Genomic DNA, 23,416 nt, shown 5'->3' on the forward strand with positions numbered 1-23,416 from the left:
GAGCACGATTTTAATCTAGAAAGATTCCTTCAAGTTGCGGAAAAAGTTGGCTTAACTTTTAATAAAGAGAAGTGTATCTTTTCGACCACCGAAGTAAATTTACTGGTGTAGCGGTTCGTGTAAATCGCCACTAAATGAAAGAGTTTAACGTCGACGAACTATAAATAAGAGGTTTATTTACCAGAACAGGATAATTACAGCAGGTAAGGTAGCAAGTAGGATGGCTGACTGCAGGAGCGCCATGTTGTAGGTCTTACGCCAGGTAAGATGGCTGACTGCAGGAGCACCATGTTGTAGGTCTTGTCCCAGCAGGGACTCCACAAGAACTGAGTTCCCAGTCCCGTGGGGAACGAGTGAGAAGCCCCGTGGGGAGCGTCATGACCTCCTCACACTCAGCTCTTTATTCCCGCTTTAGGCGTCACGTGACCACGTCGTGACGTCAGCACGTTTGCGTGCGCTTAGGCGGTCACGTGACCTGCACCGTTGTCGGTACATCTCCCCGGTACGGAGGCTGGCCTTTGAGGCCGAGGTTACTAGGCCGGGCTGTGCCGATACTTGCCGCGGGAGCGGAGAATCACTTCGCTCCCGCCTGCTGGCCGATGCGGCCGAAGTCGCGGTAGGCCGGGCTATGCCGGCGGCCGTCTAGGAAGCCCGAATCGGGCCGGTGGCCAGTGCGCATGCGTCACGTGATACGTGACGTCAGCGCATTAGGTCGCCTCTTAAAGGGGCGACGGCCCAACAGGTAAGTTAAAGGGGCAACAGCCCTAACTGGTAAGGTATACAAATAAGTAAATTAAATACATACAGTTAGGTAAGTTATACATACATAAGTAAGTTAAGTTAAAGGGAATTATGTATATATCTCAATGTAAAGGACAACCCGTAGGACCGCCACACAGGGGTATATTATCTCGGGAAACAAGATTAAACCAGATCCAGAACGGTTGCGACCACTGATTGATTTACCTTGCCCTACTAATTCTAAGGCCTTGCAACGAGTTGTTGCACTGTTTTCTTATTATTCTAATTGGATTGCAAACTTCTCGCAGAAGATCCGGCCTCTTATTCGGGTTACGACATATCCTCTATCATGGGAGGCCAGGATGTGTTTTGATAATATTAAAAAGGATATCCTTGGAGCAGTTGTGCATTCTATTGATGAGCAGGTTCCCTTTGTGATTGAGACGGACGCTTCCGATTTTGCAATTGGGGCTACCCTGAACCAAAATGGAAGACCTGTGGCCTTTTTCTCACGTACTCTGAGCAATAGTGAGCAGAGACATTCATCAATAGAGAAAGAGGCGTACGCAATAGTAGAAGCACTGCGTAAATGGAGACATTATTTATCTGGGCGACATTTTACGTTAGTAACTGACCAAAAATCTGTGTCCTTCATGTTTGATGTCAAACATTTCGGAAAGATTAAGAATGATAAAATAATGAGGTGGAGGATCGAGTTGGCATGCTACCATTTCGATATAGTCTATCGTCCGGGGAAGGATAATGTTGCCGCTAATGCGCTGTCGAGGGCTTATTGTTCTGTGCTTCACGGAGATACGCTTATTAATCTTCATAATGCTTTGTGCCATCCTGGTGTTACGAGGATGATACACTTCGTACGCAGTAAGAATTTGCCCTTTTCAGTTGAAGACGTCAAGCGGATGACTTCGTCATGTTCTGTCTGCGCCCGGTGTAAACCGAATTTCTTTAAGCCTCAACGAGCTCATCTTATAAAGGCTACTTCTCCCTTTGAACATCTGAGCGTTGATTTTAAGGGGCCTCTTCCTTCAACGACTCAGAATCGATATATATTTACTGTTGTGGATGAGTTTTCAAGGTTCCCTTTTGCTTTTCCTTGTAAAGATGTATCAGCTGCTACAGTTATTAAATGTCTGACTCAGCTTTTTGTCATCTTTGGGATGCCTGCGTATATCCATTCGGATCAGGGAAGTTCTTTTATGTCTTCCCAGTTGAAGGAATACCTCCAGAGTCGGGGAATTTCTACTAGCAGAACTACCCCGTATAATCCCCAGGGTAATGGACAGTGCGAATGATACAATGGGGTGATCTGGAAGGCAGTTATGTTGGCTTTGACATCCCGGAACCTTAAGAATACACAGTGGGAAATGGTACTGCCTGATGCCCTGCATTCCATTAGATCATTGCTTTCAACGGCTACTAATGTGACTCCCCATGAAAGGCTCTTCAACTATCCGCGGAGATCCACTACGGGATATTCGGTACCTTCATGGCTTACTATGCAGGGACCTGTGCTGCTCCGACGCCATGTTAGACTGTCAAACTATGATCCTTTAGTGGAGGAGGTGGAGCTATTGGAGGCAAATTCCCAATATGCTCACATTCGATTCCAAGATGGGAAAGAAAGTACGGTTTCAGTTAAAGACTTAGGGCTAGATTTTCAGTTGCTTGCGCCAGCAGTTAGCGCCTTAAGAGAAGTGATTTTCGGGCGCTATGCGTGTAGCGCCTGGGCGCAGCGCAGTTTGCGCCCCGCCCCAAATTAAGTTGCCCGTTAGCGCCGGCGCAAAGTTTAGCGGCCGGCCGGATGCGCGCGCAGAAAATGACGTCACATCCTCGTGCAACGCCCTTTGGCCGCCCCGAATCCAAACTTCAGTCGGACCGCCCCATTGTGCGCCTGGCGTCCAGAGCGTTCACCAATTCCTCCTCCTCCTCCTCCTCCTCCTCCTCCTCCTCTCTCCCCCCCCCAGACTTTGCATTTGAAAAAAATACATGCACCCTTCCCCTTTAAGAGCTCACTGGCACCAGAGTGTCTGCCGTGCGCTGCGCCCGAGCTCGGGTGTTGCGCTCTCCACCGCCGGCTTAGCGCCTAAAGATACTAGTGGAACGCCTCTTTTAGCGCTCCACCAACCTCTTAGGGCAAAGCCACTGAATTTCCGGCAACGGGGCGCTACTTTGGGGCGGGCGATAACTTCGGGCGGGCGCTAAGCTTAGCGCCCCAAAACTGTCTATACTGAAAATCTAGCCCTATGCTCCTTGTGGTGGCCAGCCCTCTCCTGAGGACATTAACAATAGCCATAATTCAGATAATGTTGATGTCGTCACAGATACAACAAACATTTCCAATCCTATTGCAGACACTTACAATTCTCTTAGTCTGCCCCCGATGGATGTTCATGACCCTCCCAGTCTACCTTCTAATGGGACTTCCAATCCGGAAACCGTTGATAATCGGGATATTGATAGCCTCCCTGCAGAAGATATTTCTGTGTCTCCTGGTGTGGGAGGGCAAGGAACTCCACCAAGGCTAAGAAGGTCGACACGAACAAGATATCCAGTCGACCGATTTAAAAATGGACTTTTAAAATAATTAAATAAAATTTTAAAATTGTTGAAGGCATTATACATGTATTGCTCTAGTCATAAATAATTAATTGTAAACTGTAAAGGCTACCTAGGCTGAAGTATATTTTAAAAGGAGGGGTGAATGTGGTGATTATTCTTGTTTTATAAGAAGCATTGTAATTGGTTGCCTGTTTTCCTGCCTTGAGATATATGCTGTAAACTTATTGGTTAGTTGATTCCATGTGACCTGTGGTGGCCATCTTAAATTCAGTTCTCTACAGTTTGGTTGAGACTGGGTGCTCAACATGTACTTGCTGGTTTTTTAAGGTTAATAAAGCCTAGCTTTTGAAAGGCAATCTACTCTTTATTTCACACTCCCACTAACGTTTTCTGCCCCTTGGTATTTCTCAGCTCTACCCATACAGATTCCACATCATCAGAGCTAATATCCTTCCTTTCAATTGTGTTAATCTCCTCTTTAAAAAGCAATGCAACCCCACCTCCTTTTCCCCTATCTTTCCTGAATATTGAATACCCCTGGATGTTGAGTTCCCAGCCTTGGTCACCCTGGAGCCATGTTTCCGGAATCCCAATCATATCATATCCGTTTACCTCTATTTGCGCAACTAATTCCTCCACCTTATTACGAATGCTCCTCGCATTAAGACACAAGGCCTTCAGGCTTGTTTTTTTAACACTCTTACACCTTTTAGAATTATTATTTACTGTGGCTATGTTTGATTTAAACCCATGATTTCTCTGACCGCCACCTTTGTTTTTCTCCTTCCTGTCTTTTGCTTCTATCCTTGTTTCCCTTTCCTCTGTCTCCCTGCTCAGGTTCCCAACCCCCTGCCATTTTAGTTTAAACCCTCCCCCAGAGCACTAGCAAACACTCCCCCTAGGACATCGGTCCCGGTCCTGCCCAGGTGCAAACTGTCCGGTTTGTACAAGCCCCACCTCCCCCAAAACCAGTTCCAATGTCCCAGGAATTTGAATCCCTCCCCCTTGAACCATTCCTCGAGCCATGTACTCATCTGAAATATCCTTCTATTTCTACTCTGACTAGCACGTGGCACTGGTAGCAATCCTGAGATTACTACCTTGGAGGTCCTATTTTTAAATTTACCTCCTAACTCCCTATATTCATCTTTTAGGACCTCATCCCGTTTTGTACCTATATCGTTGGTACCTATATGCACCACGACAACTGGCTGTTCACCCTCCCCTTCCAAAATGTTCTGCAGCCGCTCTGGAGACATCCTTGACCCTTGCACCAGGAGGCAACATACCATCCTGGAGTCACGTTTGTGGCCGCAGAAACGCCTATCTGTTCCCCTTACAATAGAATCCCCTATTACTATAGCTCTCCCACTCTTTTTCCTCCCGTCCTGTGCAGCAGAACCACCCACGGTGCCAGGAAGTTGGCTGCTGCTGCCTTCCCCTGATAAGCCATCCTCCCCAACAATATCCAAAGCAGTATATCTGTTTGAGGGCGGAATGGTCACAGGGGACCCCTACACTACCTGCCTGCGCCTACTACTGCCTGGTGGTCACCCATTCTCTCCCTGCCTGTGCAGCCTTTACCTGCGGTGTGACCAACTGCCTAAACGTGCTATCCACGACGTCCTCAGCATCGCGAATGCTCTAGTATGTATCCACTCGCAGCTCCAGAATGCGGTCTGTCAGTAGCTGCAGCTGGATAAACTTCCCGCACACATGGTCGTCAGGGACACAGGAAGTGTCCCTGATTTCCCACATAGTGCAGGAGGAGCATATCACGGCACAGAGCTCTCCTGCTCTCCCTTTAATTCATTCAAATTAAATTAAAAGTGAGGCAGGTATGGGGACCCAGGAGGTGGGGGAGCCTCAGCCTTTGCAATTGTCCAACAGGTTTGAGGTTCCTGCGGCCTGTATGGATGAAAGCGGTGGCTGCAGGGTGGATGAGCAAACTGACCGTGGCACCGAGGTACAGGAAGCGATTCAAGCGGGGGGGGTTAATAGGAATATAGTGGTAATAAGGGATAGCATAGTAAGGGCGATAAATACAGTTCTCTGCGGCCAAGAGCGAGAGTCCAGATGGCTGTGTTGCCTGCCCAGTGCCAGGGTTCAGGATATCTGCTCTGGGCTAGAGAGGAACTTGCAGTGGGAGGGGGAGGAGCCAATGGTCGTCGTCCATGTAGGTACCAACGACAGTTAGAACTAGGAAAGCGGTTCTGCTGAGAGACTGTGAGCAGCTAGGGGCTAAATTAAAAAGCAGAACCTCAAGGGTAATAATGTCTGCATTATTACCTGAGCCACGAGAAAATTGGCATAGGGTAAATCAAATTAGAGAGATGAATGCGTGGCTCAAAGACTGGTGTGGGAGAAATGGGTTTCGATTCCTGGGGCACTGGCACCACACTGGGGAAAGTGGGATCTGTATCGTTGGGACGGTCTTCACTTGAACCGTGCTGGGACCAGTGTTCTGGCGAGTCATATAACTAGGGCGGTAGAGAGGGCTTTAAACTAAATAGTGGGGGCAAGGGATCAAATTTGGGAAGATGTGGTAAATCAAAGAGTAGAGACAAGGCAATAGAGAAAGGTATTAATCTGGGAAATGATAAACAGACCGTGACAGGAAGGGATAGAGAGGACAAATCTAAGAGTAAATCAACAGTTAAGGCTAGAGGTTACAAAAATAAAAGGACAAAACTAAAGGCTCTGCATCTGAATGCACGTAGCATTCAAAACAAAGGAACTGATAGCGCAAACAGGAATAAATAAGTATGATCTGATAGCCATTACAGAAACATGGCTGCAGGATGACATAGATTGGGACCTGAATATTGAAGAGTACGTGACATTTAGGAAGGACAGAAAGCTAGGAAAAGGTGGAGGGGTGGCTCTGTTATTTAATGATGGTATTAGCACAATAGAGAGGGATGACCTAAGTTCAGGAAACCAGGATGTAGAAGCGGTTTGGATAGAGATGAGAAATGATAAACGCAAGAAGTCACTTGTGAGAGTGGTGTACAGGCCCCCTAACAGTAACCACACGGTAGGATGGAGTATAAAGGAAGAAATAATGGGAGCTTGTCAGAAAGGTATGGCAATAATCATGGGGGATTTAATCTACAGGAAACGTTGTGCTATCCGGCTTTTCATCTCCGTATCTGACAACAAAGACTGTTGCTTAGCAACAGCTTGTAAACACTCGGCCTGTACCTTGGAAGCATCTCTGAAGCTGTTGCTAAGCTACAGAGACGTTTTCCAGAGCCTGGCTGTTAAAAAAAAATTGCTAGGGGATGGAAAAAAACCTAACAAAAACAGCTGCTGATTTCTGCCGTTAGCTCGAAGTTGCCGGACATACAACCTCCGGATAGCACAAAGTTTCCTGTACATAGAGACCGGAAAAATCAGATGGGCAAAGGTAGCCTAAATGAGGAGTTCATAGAATGTTTTCGGGATAGTTTCTTACAACAGCACATTCTGGAGCCAACCAGAGAGCAGGCTATACTAGACCTGGTATTGTGCAATGAGATAGGATTAATTAAAGACCTCATAGTGAAGGAGCCCCTAGGTAGCAGCGATCATATGATGATTGAATTTTACATTCAGTTTGAGGGCGAGAAGAGTGGGTCCAAGACTAGTATTTTAAAATTAAATCAGGGCAATTACAAGGGTATGAAAGCAGAGCTAGTTAAAGTGAACTGGCAAATTATGTTAAGGGACAGGTCAATAGAGATGCAGTGGCAGACATTTAAGAGGATATTTCAGAATATACAGAATAGATACATTTCAACAAGAAAGAAAAATTCCAAGGGGAGGACCCACCATCCATGGTTAACTAAAAAAATTAACGATAGTATCCAACTTAAAAAGCATATAATTGCGCAAAGATGGCGGGCAGGTCAGAAGATAGGACAGAATATAAAAAACAGCAAAGAGTGACTAAAAGATTAGTGAGAAAAATTAGAGTACGAGAGAAAGCTAGCTAGAAATATAAAAACAGATAGTAAGAGTTTCTATAGATATTTAATAAAGAAAAGATATAACAAAGTGAGTGTTGGTCCGATAAAAAGAGTCAGGGAATTAATAATGGAAAATAAAGAGACGGCAGTTGAATTGTACAGGTATTTTGTATCGGTCTTCACCATAGAGGATACAAGTAACATCCCAGAAATAGCTGTAAATCAGGAAATGGAAGGAAGGGAGGGAGGAACCAGTGTGTCTCTGAGTCAATGGGACTCTCTCTGACCTTTCTCCCCAGTCCATCTCCAGGACCAGTGTGTATCTGAGTCAATGGGACTCTCTCTGACCTTTCTCCCCAGTCCATCTCCAGGACCAGTGTGTATCTGAGTCAATGGGAGACTCTCTGACCTTTCTCCCCAGTCCATCTCCAGGACCAGTGTGTACCTGAGTCAATGGGACTCTCTCTGACCTTTCTCCCCAGTCCATCTCCAGGACCAGTGTGTATCTGAGTCAATGGGACTCTCTCTGACCTTTCTCCCCAGTCCATCTCCAGGACCAGTGTGTATCTGAGTCAATGGGAGTCTCTCTGACCTTTCTCCCCAGTCCATCTCCAGGACCAGTGTGTATCTGAGTCAATGGGACTCTCTCTGACCTTTCTCCCCAGTCCATCTCCAGGACCAGTGTGTATCTGAGTCAATGGGACTCTCTCTGAACTTTCTCCCCCGCGGCCGCTTCGACCCCAGGTTCCCAGAGATTGCCTGAGAGAGGCCGGCGCTGCTGTAAATGTCGGAGATTCTCTGATCCACACTCACCGCACCATCCGCCGCTCCTCAGTCCCGCCGCCATTTTATCTCCTTCCTCAAACCGGAGCCTCATCCGGGGACTGCGAGCAGCACCGAGCATGCGCACTGCGGCCACGCAGCCCGCGCTTAAAGTCCCTCACGGAGCCCGTCTCTTCTATTGGCTGCGACTCGTAGATTGACAGCTGCGCTCACCAATCGCAGCCCGCAACGCCTCGGGGCCCCGCCCACTGTGTTAAAAGGCCGCCGCCAGCTCCGGGGTCACGTGGCTCCTGACCGGCCGTTCAACCGCCTCAGCGCGCGGGTGAGGTCATAGCCCCGCCCACCCGCGAGCCCTTGTTGCCCAAGGTGCCGGCCGACTGCTGTCCCTTCTCCCCGGGCGGGCGGCGGCTGTCCTTCCCCCGGGGGGGGGCGGCTGTCCTTCCCCCGGGGGGGCGGACTCCTCGCTAAGTTTTGAAGAAGGGTCAAACCCGAAACGTCAACTCAAATTTCTCTCCACGGATGTTGCCTGACTTGCTGAGTTTTTCCAGCATTTTCTGTTGTTATTCCTCGCTAACTCTGTTCTCCAACTGCTACTCCCCGCTCCGGGCTGCGGCTTTTATAGCAGCCGCCGGCCCCGCCCAGTCCAGCCGCGCCTTCTGATTGGCTGAAAACCCGGCAAATCTCAACGTCTGATTGGCGCGTTTTTCAATCCGCTCCAACCTCGGACACCAACGAAAAAGGCGGCTTATAGAATAAGAGCTCGTCTGTGAATCAGACTCGTTATTGTTAAAGTGATGGCCCTCTGTGGGACTGAATATTAACCAGTTATTAAAATCATTGCATCTGTGGGACTGAATATTAATCATTATTGTTAAATTATTGCATCTGTGGATTGAATAATAATCATTATTGTTTAAATTATTGCATCTGTGGGATTGAATAATAATCATTATTGTTTAAATTATTGCATCTGTGGGATTGAATAATAATCATTATTGTTCAAATTATTGCATCTGTGGGATTGAATAATAATCATTATTGTTAAAATCATTGCATCTGTGGGACTGAATCATAGTTAAAATTATGGTATCTGGGACTGAATAATAATTAAAACTGTGGCATTTGTGAGACTAAATAATAATCATTACTGCTAAAGATTGTCATCTGTGGGACTGAATAATCATTTTAATTAAAATTATAGCATCTGTGGGACTGAATAATCATTAAAATGGCATCTGTGAGACTGAATAATTCATTATTAAATTGTGAATTATGGCAAATTGATCCTTTAAAATTACTGGTTCCTGAATTGACAGATTTAATTTCATTTTAGCTTTTCAGCGACCCGCTTGTAAATGAGATGCCGGTGTCGGGTCGGGGTGGACCTGCTTCAGCACCTTGTAGATGTCGATGCTGTAACTCGTCTTCCTGCGCTTCTTGTCGCCTTTGGCCCGCTTCTTGGTGGCCGCTTTCTTCGGCCCCTTTTTCGGGGCAATGCCCCTGGACGCCGCTTCAGGCCTGGTGAATGAACGCGAGGGTTTGTGATGGAGAAAGTCTCCCGGCCGCGCTATTTAATAGCTAGCCGTATGCAAATGATGAATCAGAGAGTGAAGGATTCCTATTGGTGAACCAGCGCATAATTATCTATTGTGAGTTAGGAACAAGGGGTGCCAACTGGCCAATCAGAAACGCTCATGGTGTTGCAGCTGGTTTCAGGCACGTGGGGGAGAGTCTCCACATGGCTGCAGCTTGAAAAATATATTACAATAGGAAAATACTGCGGAATCTGAAATAACAACAGAAAATGCTGGAAATACTTGATGAAGGGTCCCAGACCTGAAATGTTAACTCTGTTTCTCTCTCCACGGATCCTGCCTGGCCAGCTGAGTATTTCCAGCATTTTCTGTTGAAAAATGTATTTTTGGTACCATAAGTTGCCCTGTTAAATTGCAGACTGCTTGCCCGACATTGATCCTGCTGAATGTTGGGAAGACCGGTCCCCGGCACTAACTGCGTCCCCACGTCACCGACTCCCTCCCTCTCCCTGGGCAGCTGGCTGAGCCAGACTGTTCGCAACCGTGGTGTCATATTTGGACCCCCACCCCCCTCAGATGAGCTTCCGACCACATATCCACGCCAGCACTAAGACCGTCTATTTCTGCCGCCAGTACATCACCCAACCCCGCCTCTGCCTCAGCTCATCTGCTGCTGAAACCCTCATCCATGCCTTTGTTACCTCTAGACTTGACTATTCCAACGCACTCCTGGCCAGCCTCCCACATTCCGCCCTACGTAAACTTGAGGTCATCCAAATCTCTGCTGCCCGTGTCCGCACGTGCACCAAGTCCCGTTCAAACATTACCCCTTGTGCTCGCTGACCTACAGAGGCTCCCGGTTAAGCAACGCCTCGATTTTAAAAATCTCATCCTTGTTTTCAAATTCCTCCATGGACTCGCACCGCCCCCCCTCCTCCCCCACACACACACAAAGCTAGGTGGGCGTGTGTGCTGTGAGGAGGATGCCGAGAAACTCCAGGATGATTTGGACAGGTTGGGCGATTGGGCAGATGCATGGCAGATACAGTATAATGTGGATAAATGCGAGGTTATCCACTTTGGTGGCAAAAACAGGAAGGCAGATTATTATCTGAATGGCAATAGATTGGGAAAAGGGGAAGTGCAACGAGACCTGGGTGTCCTTGTGCACCAGTCGTTGAAGGTAAGCATGCAGGTGCAGCAGACGGTTAAGAAAGCAAATGGTATGTTGGCCTTCATAGCGAGAGGATTCGAGTACAGGAGCAATGATGTCGTGCTGCAGTTGTACAGGGCCTTGGTGAAACCACACTTTGAGTATTGTGTGCAGTTTTGTTCGCCTTATCTGAGGAAGGATGTTCTTGCCATGGAGGGAGTGCAGCGAAGATTCACCAGACTGATACCTGGGACGGCAGGAATGACGTATGAAGAGAGATTGGGTCGATCAGGCTCATATTCACTGGAGTTTAGAAGAATGAGAGGGGATCTCATTGAAACTTATAATATTCTAACAGGACTAGACACTAGATGCAGGAAGGATGTCCCCGATGGTCGGGGGAGTCCAGGACCAGGGGTCACAGTCTGAAGATAAGGGGTAAGCCATTTAGGACTGAGATGAGGAGGAATTTCTTCACCCAGAGAGTGGTGAACCTATGGAATTCTCTACCACAGAAGACAGTTGAGACCAATTCATTAAATATATTCAAGAAGGAGTTGGATATATTTCTTAAGGCTAAAGGGATCAAGGGATATGGGGAGAAAGCAGGGACCGGGTACTGAATTTGGATGATCAGCCATGATCGCATTGAATGGCAGAGCAGGCTCGAGGGGCCGAATGGCCTACTCCTGCTCCTATCTTCTCTGTTTCTATGTTTCCAGATTCGTCGTGGTTTGCTGTGCACTTCACAACATGGCACAGCATCGTGGCTTGCAGATGCCTGAGGAACAAGTGGCTCATCACATAGCCTCCTCAGATGAGGAGGAGGTGGAGAGTGACAACGACCAGCTTGCAGAGGCGCATCAACCAGCGGCAGCAGCATGCGAGCACATTGCTGGCCGGGATGCAAGGCACGCACTCATCTTGGCCAGATTTGCTTAACCTAGCCAATCAAGCACTTTTGCCTCGCAGCTTCTTACCAGAGCATCGACAATGGCCAAGAACCTGCAGTTCCTACCACTCTGACCACCATACTGACAAATGCAAGTCATCCTAAGCCCTCAATGTGGAAGTCCCATTAGCGATATTACACACGCCACAACTGCAACAGTTGACATCAGAAATTTTAATGACAATAACCAACTGATGGCTTTTTAACATTAAACATAACGGCCCAGAAATTCGGGTCGGGGGCTTCCCGCGGGTGCAAGCCCCCGACCTACACTTACCTAGCGCGCCGGCAGTTGAGCTCTGGGCCTGCGTGGATTTCCTCTCCGAATCCTGGCCCAGAGGCCGGCACGCTGTGCTTGCGTGTTCCAGGGGCGTAGTTAGTGCGATGCGTCCCCTGGGATCACGTGAGCCATGGGCAGCCAATCGGAGGAGGGAGAAGCCCATTCATAAGATTGACAGAAAGACCTGTCAAAACGCATGAATGCTGAGGGCCCAAAACAGTACTTAACCTTCAAATAATTTTTTTTTTTAAATCACACTTTTTAAATAAACTACAAATTACATTAAATAACTATTTCAAACAATAATTTAAATTTTTGAAAATAATAATTTTATAAAAAAACATGGCTAAAAATAAACTTACCTTACTTTAAAGTATTTAAAAATAATAAACCTGTGGAAAAAATGTTTTAATTTCAATTAATTGACCACTTACCTTGTAAAAAGCAGGCCTTACGCCTGCTTTTTAAATGTGTAAATCCCACAGGCTTACCCTCGCATGAAAACCTGTAAAAAAAATCTAAGTTCAAAGCGCACGCGCAGCCTCACCTGAGCGCGCGTTCCACCTCTGAACCCCTTCGTTCAGAGGATCAGAAGTGCCGGTTTCCCGCGCATGCGCTGTGCATGCAAGAAACCGGCACTTCCATCGGGTCCATGTCTGAGTACTCCATGCGTACTCACGCGCTGGGCCCCGAATTTCTGGGCCAATATTTCACCTAAGTGACTACCCTTGTGACTACTTGTGCATTATCTTCCTTTTACGCGTGCTCCTACGTGTTGCTTCCCCTGTGGCTTCAGTGGATGTTGAGGCCCCTTGCTCACTTTTTTGCTGCTCCTGTCTCGACACCTTTGATGGGCGTCCTCTGGGGTTGCGAACTGTGAGGGCTCGGCAACAGTCTGCTGCTCCTGCGACTGTGCAGGTGTTGAGATGCCAATTTCAGTTGGGTGGGGACTCTGGTGGGGCTCTGACCGAGGTCTCTGCAGTGGCATGGTCGTGTGAGCCCTTGGAGTGGAACACCCACTTCCTTGTTGTATGCCACCAACATCCCTCTCATGGGTCAGCCCCACTTCAGAGCTAGCAAGTAGCTTGACAGCACCTTAGAGCTGACCATCGCTCCTCAAGAGGTATCAGTCTATTCTGAACAAATACCATGTTTTCCATACCCTGGCGACTAAGGTCCTCCATGGACGTAGCCATCCTCTCCTCTACCATTGCCATCCTCTCCTCTACCATAGCCAGCCTTACCATGGAGGTAGCCATCCTTTCCGCGGAGGTTGCCATCCTTTCTGTGGTGATGCATTCATGCGCCAACGCCTCCACAAAGGCTCTGCTCATGTTAGCGAAGGACTCCTCCATTCACTCCACTCTCGCAGTGACCCTGGAGACAAAACCTGCCAGGGACTCCTGCACCTGTTCCTGGAGTTCCAGCACCACTCTTCTTCTGGATGGACCCGGAGGCAAAGGGTCGACATGCTGCTGAGCCGAGCTGGCAGAGTCCTGCGCCCTCCGACTAGGAATCTCCACAGCTGTCCCTGTCTCCACCATCTGCTGATGCTCACTTGTGCGCTGTGATACACCAGGTGACAACACTGCACTATCTCACGAAGGTACCACCAAAGTGTGAGTGTCTGCGCTGGTGCTGGGTGTGCTGAATTCTGCTGACGCTGCACCCTCAGAGGTTGCAGCTTCCTCTGAGGTGTTTGGAGGCTCAGGCTGTTCCTCCTGGATAGTGGGGACGGGGGCTTTCGATGGTCCTGTGGGGGAGTAAAGGAAAGAGTCAGGGATGTGATGCCAAGGTTACATGCACATTGAATATTGCAGATGATCAAAAGTCAATCTGTTAGAGCATCAGAATCATTATCAGTGACTCATGCAATGTCAATGAGAGAGATGATAAACTATTCTGTCACCAGCTTGCTCTGATACACCCGTCTGTCCGTCCCCCACTTGCGCATCCTCCTCCACTCCCACGATCTCCAGGGCCGGCTCCTCCGAGGGGGTGAACTGGGCTACTGAGGGTGGCCTTCCTCCTGTCCTCACTCTTTCCCTCTTATTGTGAGTGATCTTTTCCTGCAATGAGGGAGACAAGTGGAGTTTGAGTGAGAATGAAGGAGTGAGTGTAGAGAATCCATATCATTGGTGGTTAGAAGGAGACAAAGATGGAGTGAGATGGCAAGACCAAGGGCCCTCCCTGTGTGTTGTAAGTTGTTTTCATAGCATCACAGCGATGGGGAGTGTAAGGGCTGCATAGTCGAATAGTTAGGTGAATGTGACCATAGAGAGAGAGGGAATGGGTAAGGGTTCAGGGATGTCAGTGTCAAGTGGAATGTGGAGGAAGAGGTTGCTAAAGCTGAATGCTGGTGAGGAGAGGCAATGGGGATCAGATTGAGGGTGATGGGAAAGGCACACTCACTTTTCCAGTGCGCAGAAGGTCATGAAATCTCTTCCTGCACTGAAGCCAGGTTCTGCGGATGAGGGACAACGAGTTGACCTCCTAGGCCACCTGGATCTGCACAGCCTTCGTCTGCTGGGGAGGCTTCTTCCTCCCTGAAGAAGGGAAGAGCACCTCCTTACTAGCTCTTGCTCCCTCCACCAAAGCTTGCAGGGCAACGTCATCAAATCTGGGAGCAGACTTAGCTCTCCCGCTGCTCATTCTGCCTCCAGGTCCGTCTCACTACAAAGGCCAAAAGGTTGGCAGTCTGCAGAAGAAGCAAGGCTTCTTGCAGGCCTTAAATGCAGCAGCAATGATGACGTCATTGGAGGCGAGTTTCAGACTGAAAAAACTAATTGGGCCATGGGTTCCCACACGCTGGAACTCAATTGCCCAATTATGAGAAAATCGCATCAATCTCCCACATCAATTTGAAATCGGGTGGATGACACGACCCCAGCCCGCCCCAGTGACAAAATCCAGCCTTTGGACTCTAGGGGAATCAAGGGATATGGGGATTGGGTGGGAAAGTGCTGTTGAGGTCAATGATCAGTCATGATCTTATTGAATGGCGGAGCAGGCTCGAGGGGCCGTGTGACCCACTCCTGCTCCTAATTCTTATGTTCTTATGTAAAACTTTAAAAGGAGTAGAGGAGCAGAGTGATTCAGGAGTTCAGGTACAGAGATCTTTAAAAGTGAGCGGACAAGTTGATGAAGCTGTTTTAGAAATTGTATAGTGGGCTTTAATAAATAGGGGTGTAGAATACAAAAGGGCAGAGCTCATGTAAACCTGTACAAAATCATTGGTGAGGCTGCAGTTAGAATATTGTGTCAGGTTCTGGGGCATCTTACTCGAAGAAGGATGTCAAGGCCGTGGAGAGGGTGCAGAGAGATTCACTGAGAGGATACCAGGGAAGAGAGGCTTTAGTTATCAGGAGAGATTCGAGAAACTGGGCTCTTTTCATTAGAACAAAGAAGGGTGAGAAGAGATCTGAGGGAGGTGTTTAAAATCTGATCAGGAAGATCAGGAAAAAGTATTTCACTGGTCGGTGAGTCAGTAACTAGAGGGAATTAATTTCAGATTATCACCGGAAGAATGAAGGGGGTTTGGAGGATTTGTTTCAGCAGAGGATTCGGACGTGGAATGTCCGACCAGAAACAGTGGGGGGAGAGGGAAGAGAAACATCTCAAAGGGCTGGGAATGGGATTAAGGGGATAGCTCTTTCAGGGATCAAACCAGAAATGCTGGAAAAACCCAGCAGGTCAGTCAGTGTCTGTGAGGAGAACAGACAGGCTCTGATGTTTAGGGTCTGTGCTCTTCATCTTTCAGAGATCCAGTACAGGCGAGATGGGGCTGAATGGCCTCCTGCTGTCCTGTCAAATTCCATGATTGTAGGAGAAAGATGATGGATGAGCTTCCGTGTTCGAGCGATCAGAATTGAGAGATAGTAAAAGTATCTCTTTGTATTAAGCTCCTATTTTTACAGTAACCTCCATCGTTGAAACCGTAAACCTGGAACTCTGCAGATGGTTAACGGTACAATTTCTGTCCAGAGGCCATGAGCAGCCAGGCTACACGTTGTTTACATGTCGAGCTTCAGTTGCCTGTAACTTACCAGAATAATACATTCTGAGCCTTGCGAACCCTCAACACCAGCCTGTTGGTCACGGGACTGCGGACATCAGATAAGAGATAAATGTTTCGAACTTCTTGATAATGGGAGGTGGAAACTGGTGCAAAGTTCAACAAGACCATGGCCCAGTAATTCCTGCCGGGGGCTTGCCGCGCGTGCAAGCCCCCGATGTGCGCTCACCCTGCGCGCCGACATCTGAAACCTGGCCCGCAGTGAATTTCCTGTCAGTGGCCAGGTTCTGATCTCGGCGCGCTGTGCTAACCTGACCCAGCGGCGTAGTTAGTGCGATGTGCCGGCTGGGATCAGGTGAGCACTGTTCAGCCAATCAGGGGAGGGGAAACTTCATTCATAAGTTTGATAGTAAAGACTGTCAAACTCATGAAAAGTACGGCAGCCCAAAACACTACTTAAACTTTAAATAAAATTTTAAAAAGCATCCCAATAATTAAATTAACTATGAATAACTTTAAAAAACTATTTTAAACAATTAATCAAATTTTTGAAAAAAATAATTTTTTTAAAAATAGGGTCTAAAACTAAACTTACCTTACTGTAGATTCTTTAAAAACAATAAACCTGTGGAAAAAAAATTCTAAATTGCACTAAAAGACCACTTACCTGTAAAACTAAGTAATTATGTGTGGTTGTTCAATGCGTAAAAACCGGAGCCCTTTACACATGCGCAAATCTGTAAAAATACAGGAAATCCAAGTCGCACGCGCTGCCCAATACCGCGCATGCGTTCAGCCTCTTAACCCCTTGGGTCAGAGGACAGGAAATGCCGGTTTTCAGCGCATGCGCTGTGCATGCTGAAAACCGGCAATTCCTCCTGGCACACGCGTGAGTACCCTGTCCGTACTCACGTGTTGTGACAGGAATTACTGGGCCCATGTAAAATAATGAAAGACAGAGAAATGGCGAGGTTGTACGGTGAGGCTGGGAGATGAAGAATGGAGTCAACTTCCTATCCACGCTGCCCCCTCCCTTTAATACCGTGAGCCTTAATTAGATCAACAAGCCTCCTGTCCGGCACCTTATCAAACACCTTTTGACAATCCATCAACACAACATCCACTGCATTTCCTCCCTCACTACACTGTGTTATTTCCTGAAATAATCCCTGCTGTCTGTCCTGAATGAATCCGTTTCACTACCAAATGTTGCGATGTTTGCTCCACACCACGGGGTTTCATCTGTTTAAAGCCACAACAGAAAGGGCCAGTTTTCTCCTGGAGTTTGAGAGAAATCAGCTTTGAAAATGATGCAGAGTTTCAGCCAATGAGGGAGCTCTGGGCTGAGCCCCGCCCACTGGGTGCCTCAAGCCCCGCCCCTCACACACTCCAATTGGTTGCAGGACCTGCCGCCCACTTGGTCCTCCAGCCCCGCCCCTCTCTTCCTATTGGTCCGGAGCTCCCGTCAATCACCCGGGCAGTGTGAGCTGAGCCGCTGACACATCAGGTGAGAGAGCTCAGGGAGCGGGTTAATGGACCCTGGGGGAGGCTGCGAGATTCTCAGCTCAGCTCGGTGCAGTGTGAACGGTCTGCTCCACACCCCGAGCTCAGGGAGTGGGTGAATGGACCCCGGGGGAGGCTGCGAGATTCTCAGCAGCTCAGCTCTGCTCGGTGCTGTGTGAATGGGCTGCTCCACACCCCGAGCTCAGGGAGCGGGTTAACGGACCCCAGGGGAGGCTGCGAGATTCTCAGCTCAGCTCTGCTTGGTGCTGTGTGAATGGGCTGCTCCACGCCCCGAGCTCAGGGAGCGGGTTAATGAACCCCGGGGGAGGCTGCGAGATTCTCAGCTCAGCTCTGCTCGGTGCTGTGTGAACGGGCTGCTCCACACCCCGAGCTCAGGGAGCGGGCTAATGGGCCCCGGGGGAGGCTGCGAGATTCTCAGCTCAGCTCTGCTCGGTGCTGTGTGAACGGGCTGCTCCACACCCCGAGCTCAGGGAGCGGGTTAATGGACCCCGGGGGAGGCTGCGATATTCTCAGCTCAGCTCTGCTCGGTGCTGTGTGAACGGGCTGCTCCACACCCCGAGCTCAGGGAGCGGGTTAATGGACCCCGGGGGAGGCTGCGAGATTCTCAACTCAGCTCTGCCCGGTGCTGTGTGAATGGGCTGCTCCACACCCCGAGCTCAGGGAGCGGGTTAATGGGCCCCGGGGGAGGCTGCGAGATTCTCAGCTCAGCTCAGCTCTGCTCGGTGCTGTGTGAACGGGCTGCTCCACACGCCGAGCTCAGGGAGTGGGTTAATGAACCCCGGGGTAGGCTGCGAGATTCTCAGCTCAGCTTTGCTCGGTGCTGTGTGAACGGGCTGCTCCACACCCCGAGCTCAGGGAGCGGGTTAATGGACCCCGGGGGAGGCTGCGAGATTCTCAGCTCAGCTCTGCTCGGTGCTGTGTGAACGGGCTGCTCCACACCCCGAGCTCAGGGAGCAGGTTAATGAACCCCGGGGGAGGCTGCGAGATTCTCAGCTCAGCTCTGCTCGGTGCTGTGTGAACAGGCTGCTCCACACCCCGAGCTCAGGGAGCGGGTTAATGGGCCCCGGGGGAGGCTGCGAGATTCTCAGCTCAGCTCTGCTCCATGCTGTGTGAACAGGCTGCTCCACACCCCGAGCTCAGGGAGCGGGTTAATGAACCCCGGGGGAGGCTGCGAGATTCTCAGCTCAGCTCTGCTCCATGCTGTGTGAACAGGCTGCTCCACACCCTGGCTGCTTGCGGAGAATGCCAGTGCAGAGGGCTCAGTGCAGAAAGCCCAGGGTTGAAGACCCAGAGGAGAGTGTCCTAGGCGGGAGGCCCAGCACGGAGGACCCCAGGCGGGGGGCTCAGGGTGGAAGACCCAGAGGAGAGTGTCCTAGGCGGGAGGCCCAGCACGGAGGACCCCAGGTGGGAGGCCCAGCCCGGAGGACCCCAGGCGGGGGACCAAGGGCAGAATGGCTGGTTGACAGAAGCGGAGTCGGGAGATGCTGTGGGTGAGCATGCTGCATGGTTTCCAAAGTTGAAGAACGGTCTCCGGCCTGAATGAGTTCCAGCGGCCCCGCCTGTGCTCCGTTTGGTGGCAGCTGTGAGGCTTTATTTCGGTGATGGGATCGGGTTTGTGTCACCATTTTGGTGGAGGAAAGACAGACTGTTTCCATCTGTAGTATGGAGCTTGAGCGGCCATAAGATGGGAAAAGAGAACGGAATAAAAGTGAAAAAGGAAAATAAAAGGAAGATAAAAGGCAAAACAAAGTAATATCGGCAAGGAATAATGAATGTCTTGATGGCTGGGTCCTGTGAGTGATAACAGCAAGAAGAAGGGAATTTGAGTAGTCGTTTTCTTCTTTTACAGGATTTGAGAAAGTGGTCGGCTTCTTTTCTGTTGAAAAATTGAAGATTGTGGACAAGGATCATGATATTATATGGTTAAATAACATCAAGTGAAAACGAGGAGTTATTAGAGTGCCAATAGGACTGGCGTAGAACTGATATTTACTTGTTTTGTTGAAGAAGTTTCGGGTTCTGGTTAAAAGTAGTTTACTTGAAGTTTTAATTGATTTCTGATATGGTTATGGGACTTTGTATATCGTGGTGTTATTTAGTGTTAAAGCCTTCCTTAATCGAACAAACGAAGGCTCAAGTGAACGCATGCATGCGGACACAAATAATACGCACGTACGCACACACAATGGAACTTACGTTCAACCGAATGAGGGGTCCTCGCTCCCCAGGATGAAAGTGGGCATCCTATTGGGTGAGCGTGAGGCCTGTCTGGATGGATGAACGAACGCACGCCTGCGCACAGGTAGACAAATGACACGCATGCACGCAGACCTGCACAATGGAATTTACGCTTGAGCGAACGAACGAACGGAGGAATGAATGACCGAATGATTGAGCGATGCCAGTAGGACTTTCTTTTCTTGGTTTATTAAATAGTGGCAGTTTGTACTGTAAATATTATTGATGTACCTGTAAAAATGTATTATTGTATTTATATTATTGACCATCAAGCTGATTTTTGAGGCTTTATCCTTTTTATTGTGTTCAATGAATGTAACGGATTTACTATGTAATTGATGAGTTATATAAGTACTGTTGTACTTGAATGTAAAAAAAAGGACAACAGGTAATACCAAGCAAAAACGAAGAGTTACTAGATTGCCAATAGGACTGGCATAACATTGTTTTTCACTATGGGTACCTGTTCTGTTAATATTATTGGTTTATCTGTAAAATTTACCACTGCATTTATACTGTTAACCCTAAAGCTGTTTTTAAGGCTTTGTTTTATTGCGGCTAATGAATGTAATGGATTTATTATGTAATTGATGAGTTGTAACAAGTACTACCATATTTAAATAAATATGTTTGATTAAAGAAAAGATGAACCCCGGGGGGACACGGGCTGCACACACCCGGGGTGGGCCTCAGGCCCCATTATTAAAACACTCAACATTATCCGCTTCACACACACCCGGGGTGGGCCTCAGGCCCCGAACAAGAGCCTCCGGAAAGATCGCAACAAACTTCCTTTAACTCCAACCCTCTGATTTCTGTTTTCTAGCCAGCTTTCCATCCATTCTGCTGCCTGACCTTTCACTCCACACAGCCTGACCTTGGTCATCTTGTCGATCTTACAAACTGTTTATGGATCGCAAGCTGGTTACAAAACAGAAAACAGAGAGTAGGGGTTGGGAGTAGCTACTCAGACTGGCAAAAGGTTGGAAGTGGTGTTCCACAGGGATCAGTGTTGGGATCGCTGTTGTTCATAAACGATTTGGACTCGGGAATCAGAAGAACAATTTCAAAGATTGTCGATAACACCAAAAAAGGTAGAGTTAATACTGAGGAAGACAAAATGCAAGAAGCCATTAATAAATTTCAGCATGGGGGTGTAATTGGCAAATGAATTTCATGATAGATCAGTGTGAGGTGGTGTGTTAATGAATTTCACTATAGATCAGTGTGAGGTGGTGTGTTAATGAATTTCACTGCAGATCAGTGTGAGGTGGTGTGTTAATGAATTTCACTATAGATCAGTGTGAGGTGGTGTGTTAATGAATTTCACTATAGATCAGTGTGAGGCGGTGTTTTAATGAATTTCACTGTAGATCAGTGTGAGGTGGTGTTTTAATGAATTTCACTATAGATCAGTGTGAGGTGGTGTGTTAATGAATTTCACTGCAGATCAGTGTGAGGTGGTGTGTGAGGAAATCTACATGATATAAGGGGTTAATTTCAAGTGCTTGCTGGGTAAAAGTTTTCAGACTTGACACAGGTAAAGAGTCGATGTGTAACTAGAGCTATTGCATGAACCTGGATTACAGCCAAGAACAGATGTCTGCCCACCTAATAAGAATGTAGAAGTGAAACAATGGGTTCCGTTTGATTTACCCAGTGACCTGATAACTTGCGACCGTAAGCAAACCTAGCCTCCCAATACATGATTAAGATTAAAGAGGACCTCCGGTTACACGATTCATGCCCTGTTATAGATTAACGGTTGACTTATGTGTCCAGAATCCTTCTGTCAATATGTCATAAGACCTGATGATTAATCTAAAATGTATCCTGATAGAGGAACAAAGGAATGTCAATCAAACTTGTTTGTTACACTGTATAAATATGGAACGCTTATGCTGTATCATTGGAATAGTAGCCTCACCCCTTGAGTAGAGCTGCTGATTCCCCTTGCAAGAGAAATAAAAGGCCTGTCCGTCTGACGAATCCAAGAGTGTATTGAGTCATTACCCAGAGCTAAGAAAAAAGGCACTTCTACAATTTGGAGGTTCCACCGAGATGGCTTGCTGTACCAATTGGTGAGTTAACAGACGCCGAGTACGTTGCTCGGTTAGGAAAACTCCCATCGGCCGAAGGTGGTGTTTTGCCACATTTTTGGGACTTTTCCTGCCAGAAGCATAGCTGCGCATAGTCTGTTTATTCCATTGGACAGTACTGCCATCGGGTAATTGACTCACAAGGTTCTGAGGTTAAACTGCCGTTGTGACTGCTTCCCTTTCAGAAATGGAACAGAGGATCAGCCCTGAGGCGCTGACGCCCCGCGAACAGGATCATGCAGAAAAGGACTGTATAAAGGTACCAGAGAGAGAAGGTTAAGTCAGGAATTTGATTAACTAAGGAGCTAGCAATTTACTGGAAATTGAACTAGCAAGGTTCCATAAAGGGAGTAGGGTAGAAGGAGAGAGAGTGGGTGAAGTTAGTTGGGACAAATTGAAGGCCCTTTTTGCTAAAAAATTTGGCTAAAGGGAGTAAGGTAGAGGGAAGAAGAGTGGGCGATTGTCTGAAACACAGTGTCAATGTTTAATGTTTATGAGAGTGAGTATTTAACTACTTGTTATTATCAATCAACTTTGTCCAGTAAGGCTGCATAGGTTGGGGATTTAGTAACACTTTGGTTGTTGTTTAACAAGTGTATTGTTTATTGTTTATTGTCATATGTATTAATGTTTAGTCATGTCTGATCTGTAGAGGCGTCCCACGCAGATCATAGAGTGTTACGGAATTGTTGTATGTTTTAACTAAAATATTTAAGCTGAAAAAAAAACTGCAGAAGGGGTTGGAAAAGACCCAAGCCGGGGAAGTGAGTCCCGCGGCGGAATGTATTGTTGAGAAAATAGTGATGTCTTTTACATGATCCACTAAGCTATTGTGGATTCAGTATTTTCCCCAGTTAGAAATACCTTCCACGAGGGTTGAGAACACTCGAGTTTTAAAGCATAAGGATATGTCTTAATGTTTTGTAAATATTTTTAAAAAAAACCTTGCTGCAGTCAGTTGACTAAATTCAGTCGGGAAGTGCTGAGTTTCAGTCGCCTAGCCTCAGGCCGGTTATTAAGAGGGCAAATGCCCCACGTGAAGGCCGGGACCATAAAGTAGGCGCCGAAACTCTAAAGGCACTTGGAGTGACAAATGGTCAAGGACTTTGTGACACTGATTTGAAGTAAAGACCAAGAAGATTGGATGTGACTGTAATTTTGATACGTATGTATAGTTTATTAATCTGGTCTGTAGGGGCGTACAACGCAGATCACGGATTGTCACGGGAGTTTAGATTGTTTTAAGTGAACCATTTAAGCTGCTAAAATGGGTGCTAGCACCAGTAAGCCACCCGGGAAAGGCACGCCAGCAGCCTTTATGTTAAAGAACTGTGGTCAATCATCCATTGATCACCTACCAAATTGGTGCAAATGGACTGTAAATAAGACTAGACCCTTTCCCTCAGATGATTCATTTAACATAGAAAGAATTACTTGCCTCGAGGAATGTTTAACGGACAAGAGAGAAATAGAGAACAGCCAGATAAAAAGACTGCCTCTATGTTTGTTGAGTCAGAAAAAAAAAAGATTACCCCGAAGAAATACCTTTCTCCTCTATTATGGTAG

The 23,416-nt window shown here is 47.7% G+C and overlaps 2 protein-coding genes and 1 pseudogene across 2 annotated transcripts in view; 1 reads left to right on the plus strand and 2 right to left on the minus strand.

Annotated features, from left to right (window-relative positions):
- The window catches only part of LOC147091915 (uncharacterized), a 290,506-nt gene that overhangs the window by 145,100 nt on the left and 121,990 nt on the right, over window positions 1-23,416 (minus strand). The gene's annotated exons all lie outside the window — the stretch shown is intronic.
- LOC147091917 (uncharacterized) overlaps window positions 1-23,416 on the plus strand; it is a 73,451-nt pseudogene that overhangs the window by 13,857 nt on the left and 36,178 nt on the right.
- The window catches only part of LOC147091918 (uncharacterized), a 52,502-nt gene that overhangs the window by 9,156 nt on the left and 19,930 nt on the right, over window positions 1-23,416 (minus strand). Inside the window, exons 4-6 of the mRNA XM_085976463.1 lie at window positions 16,021-16,077; window positions 12,466-12,479; window positions 9,440-9,572 (exon numbers count right to left, since the gene is read on the minus strand). Coding sequence (XP_085832589.1) covers window positions 9,440-9,572; window positions 12,466-12,479; window positions 16,021-16,077 — 204 coding nt within the window. The remainder of the gene's footprint in view (window positions 1-9,439; window positions 9,573-12,465; window positions 12,480-16,020; window positions 16,078-23,416) is intronic.

This window comes from Somniosus microcephalus, unplaced genomic scaffold (genome assembly GCF_052327205.1).
Source record: "Somniosus microcephalus isolate GS21.2 unplaced genomic scaffold, FLI_Smic_1.0 unresolved_chr3, whole genome shotgun sequence".
In the NCBI taxonomy this organism is placed as follows: domain Eukaryota; kingdom Metazoa; phylum Chordata; class Chondrichthyes; order Squaliformes; family Somniosidae; genus Somniosus; species Somniosus microcephalus.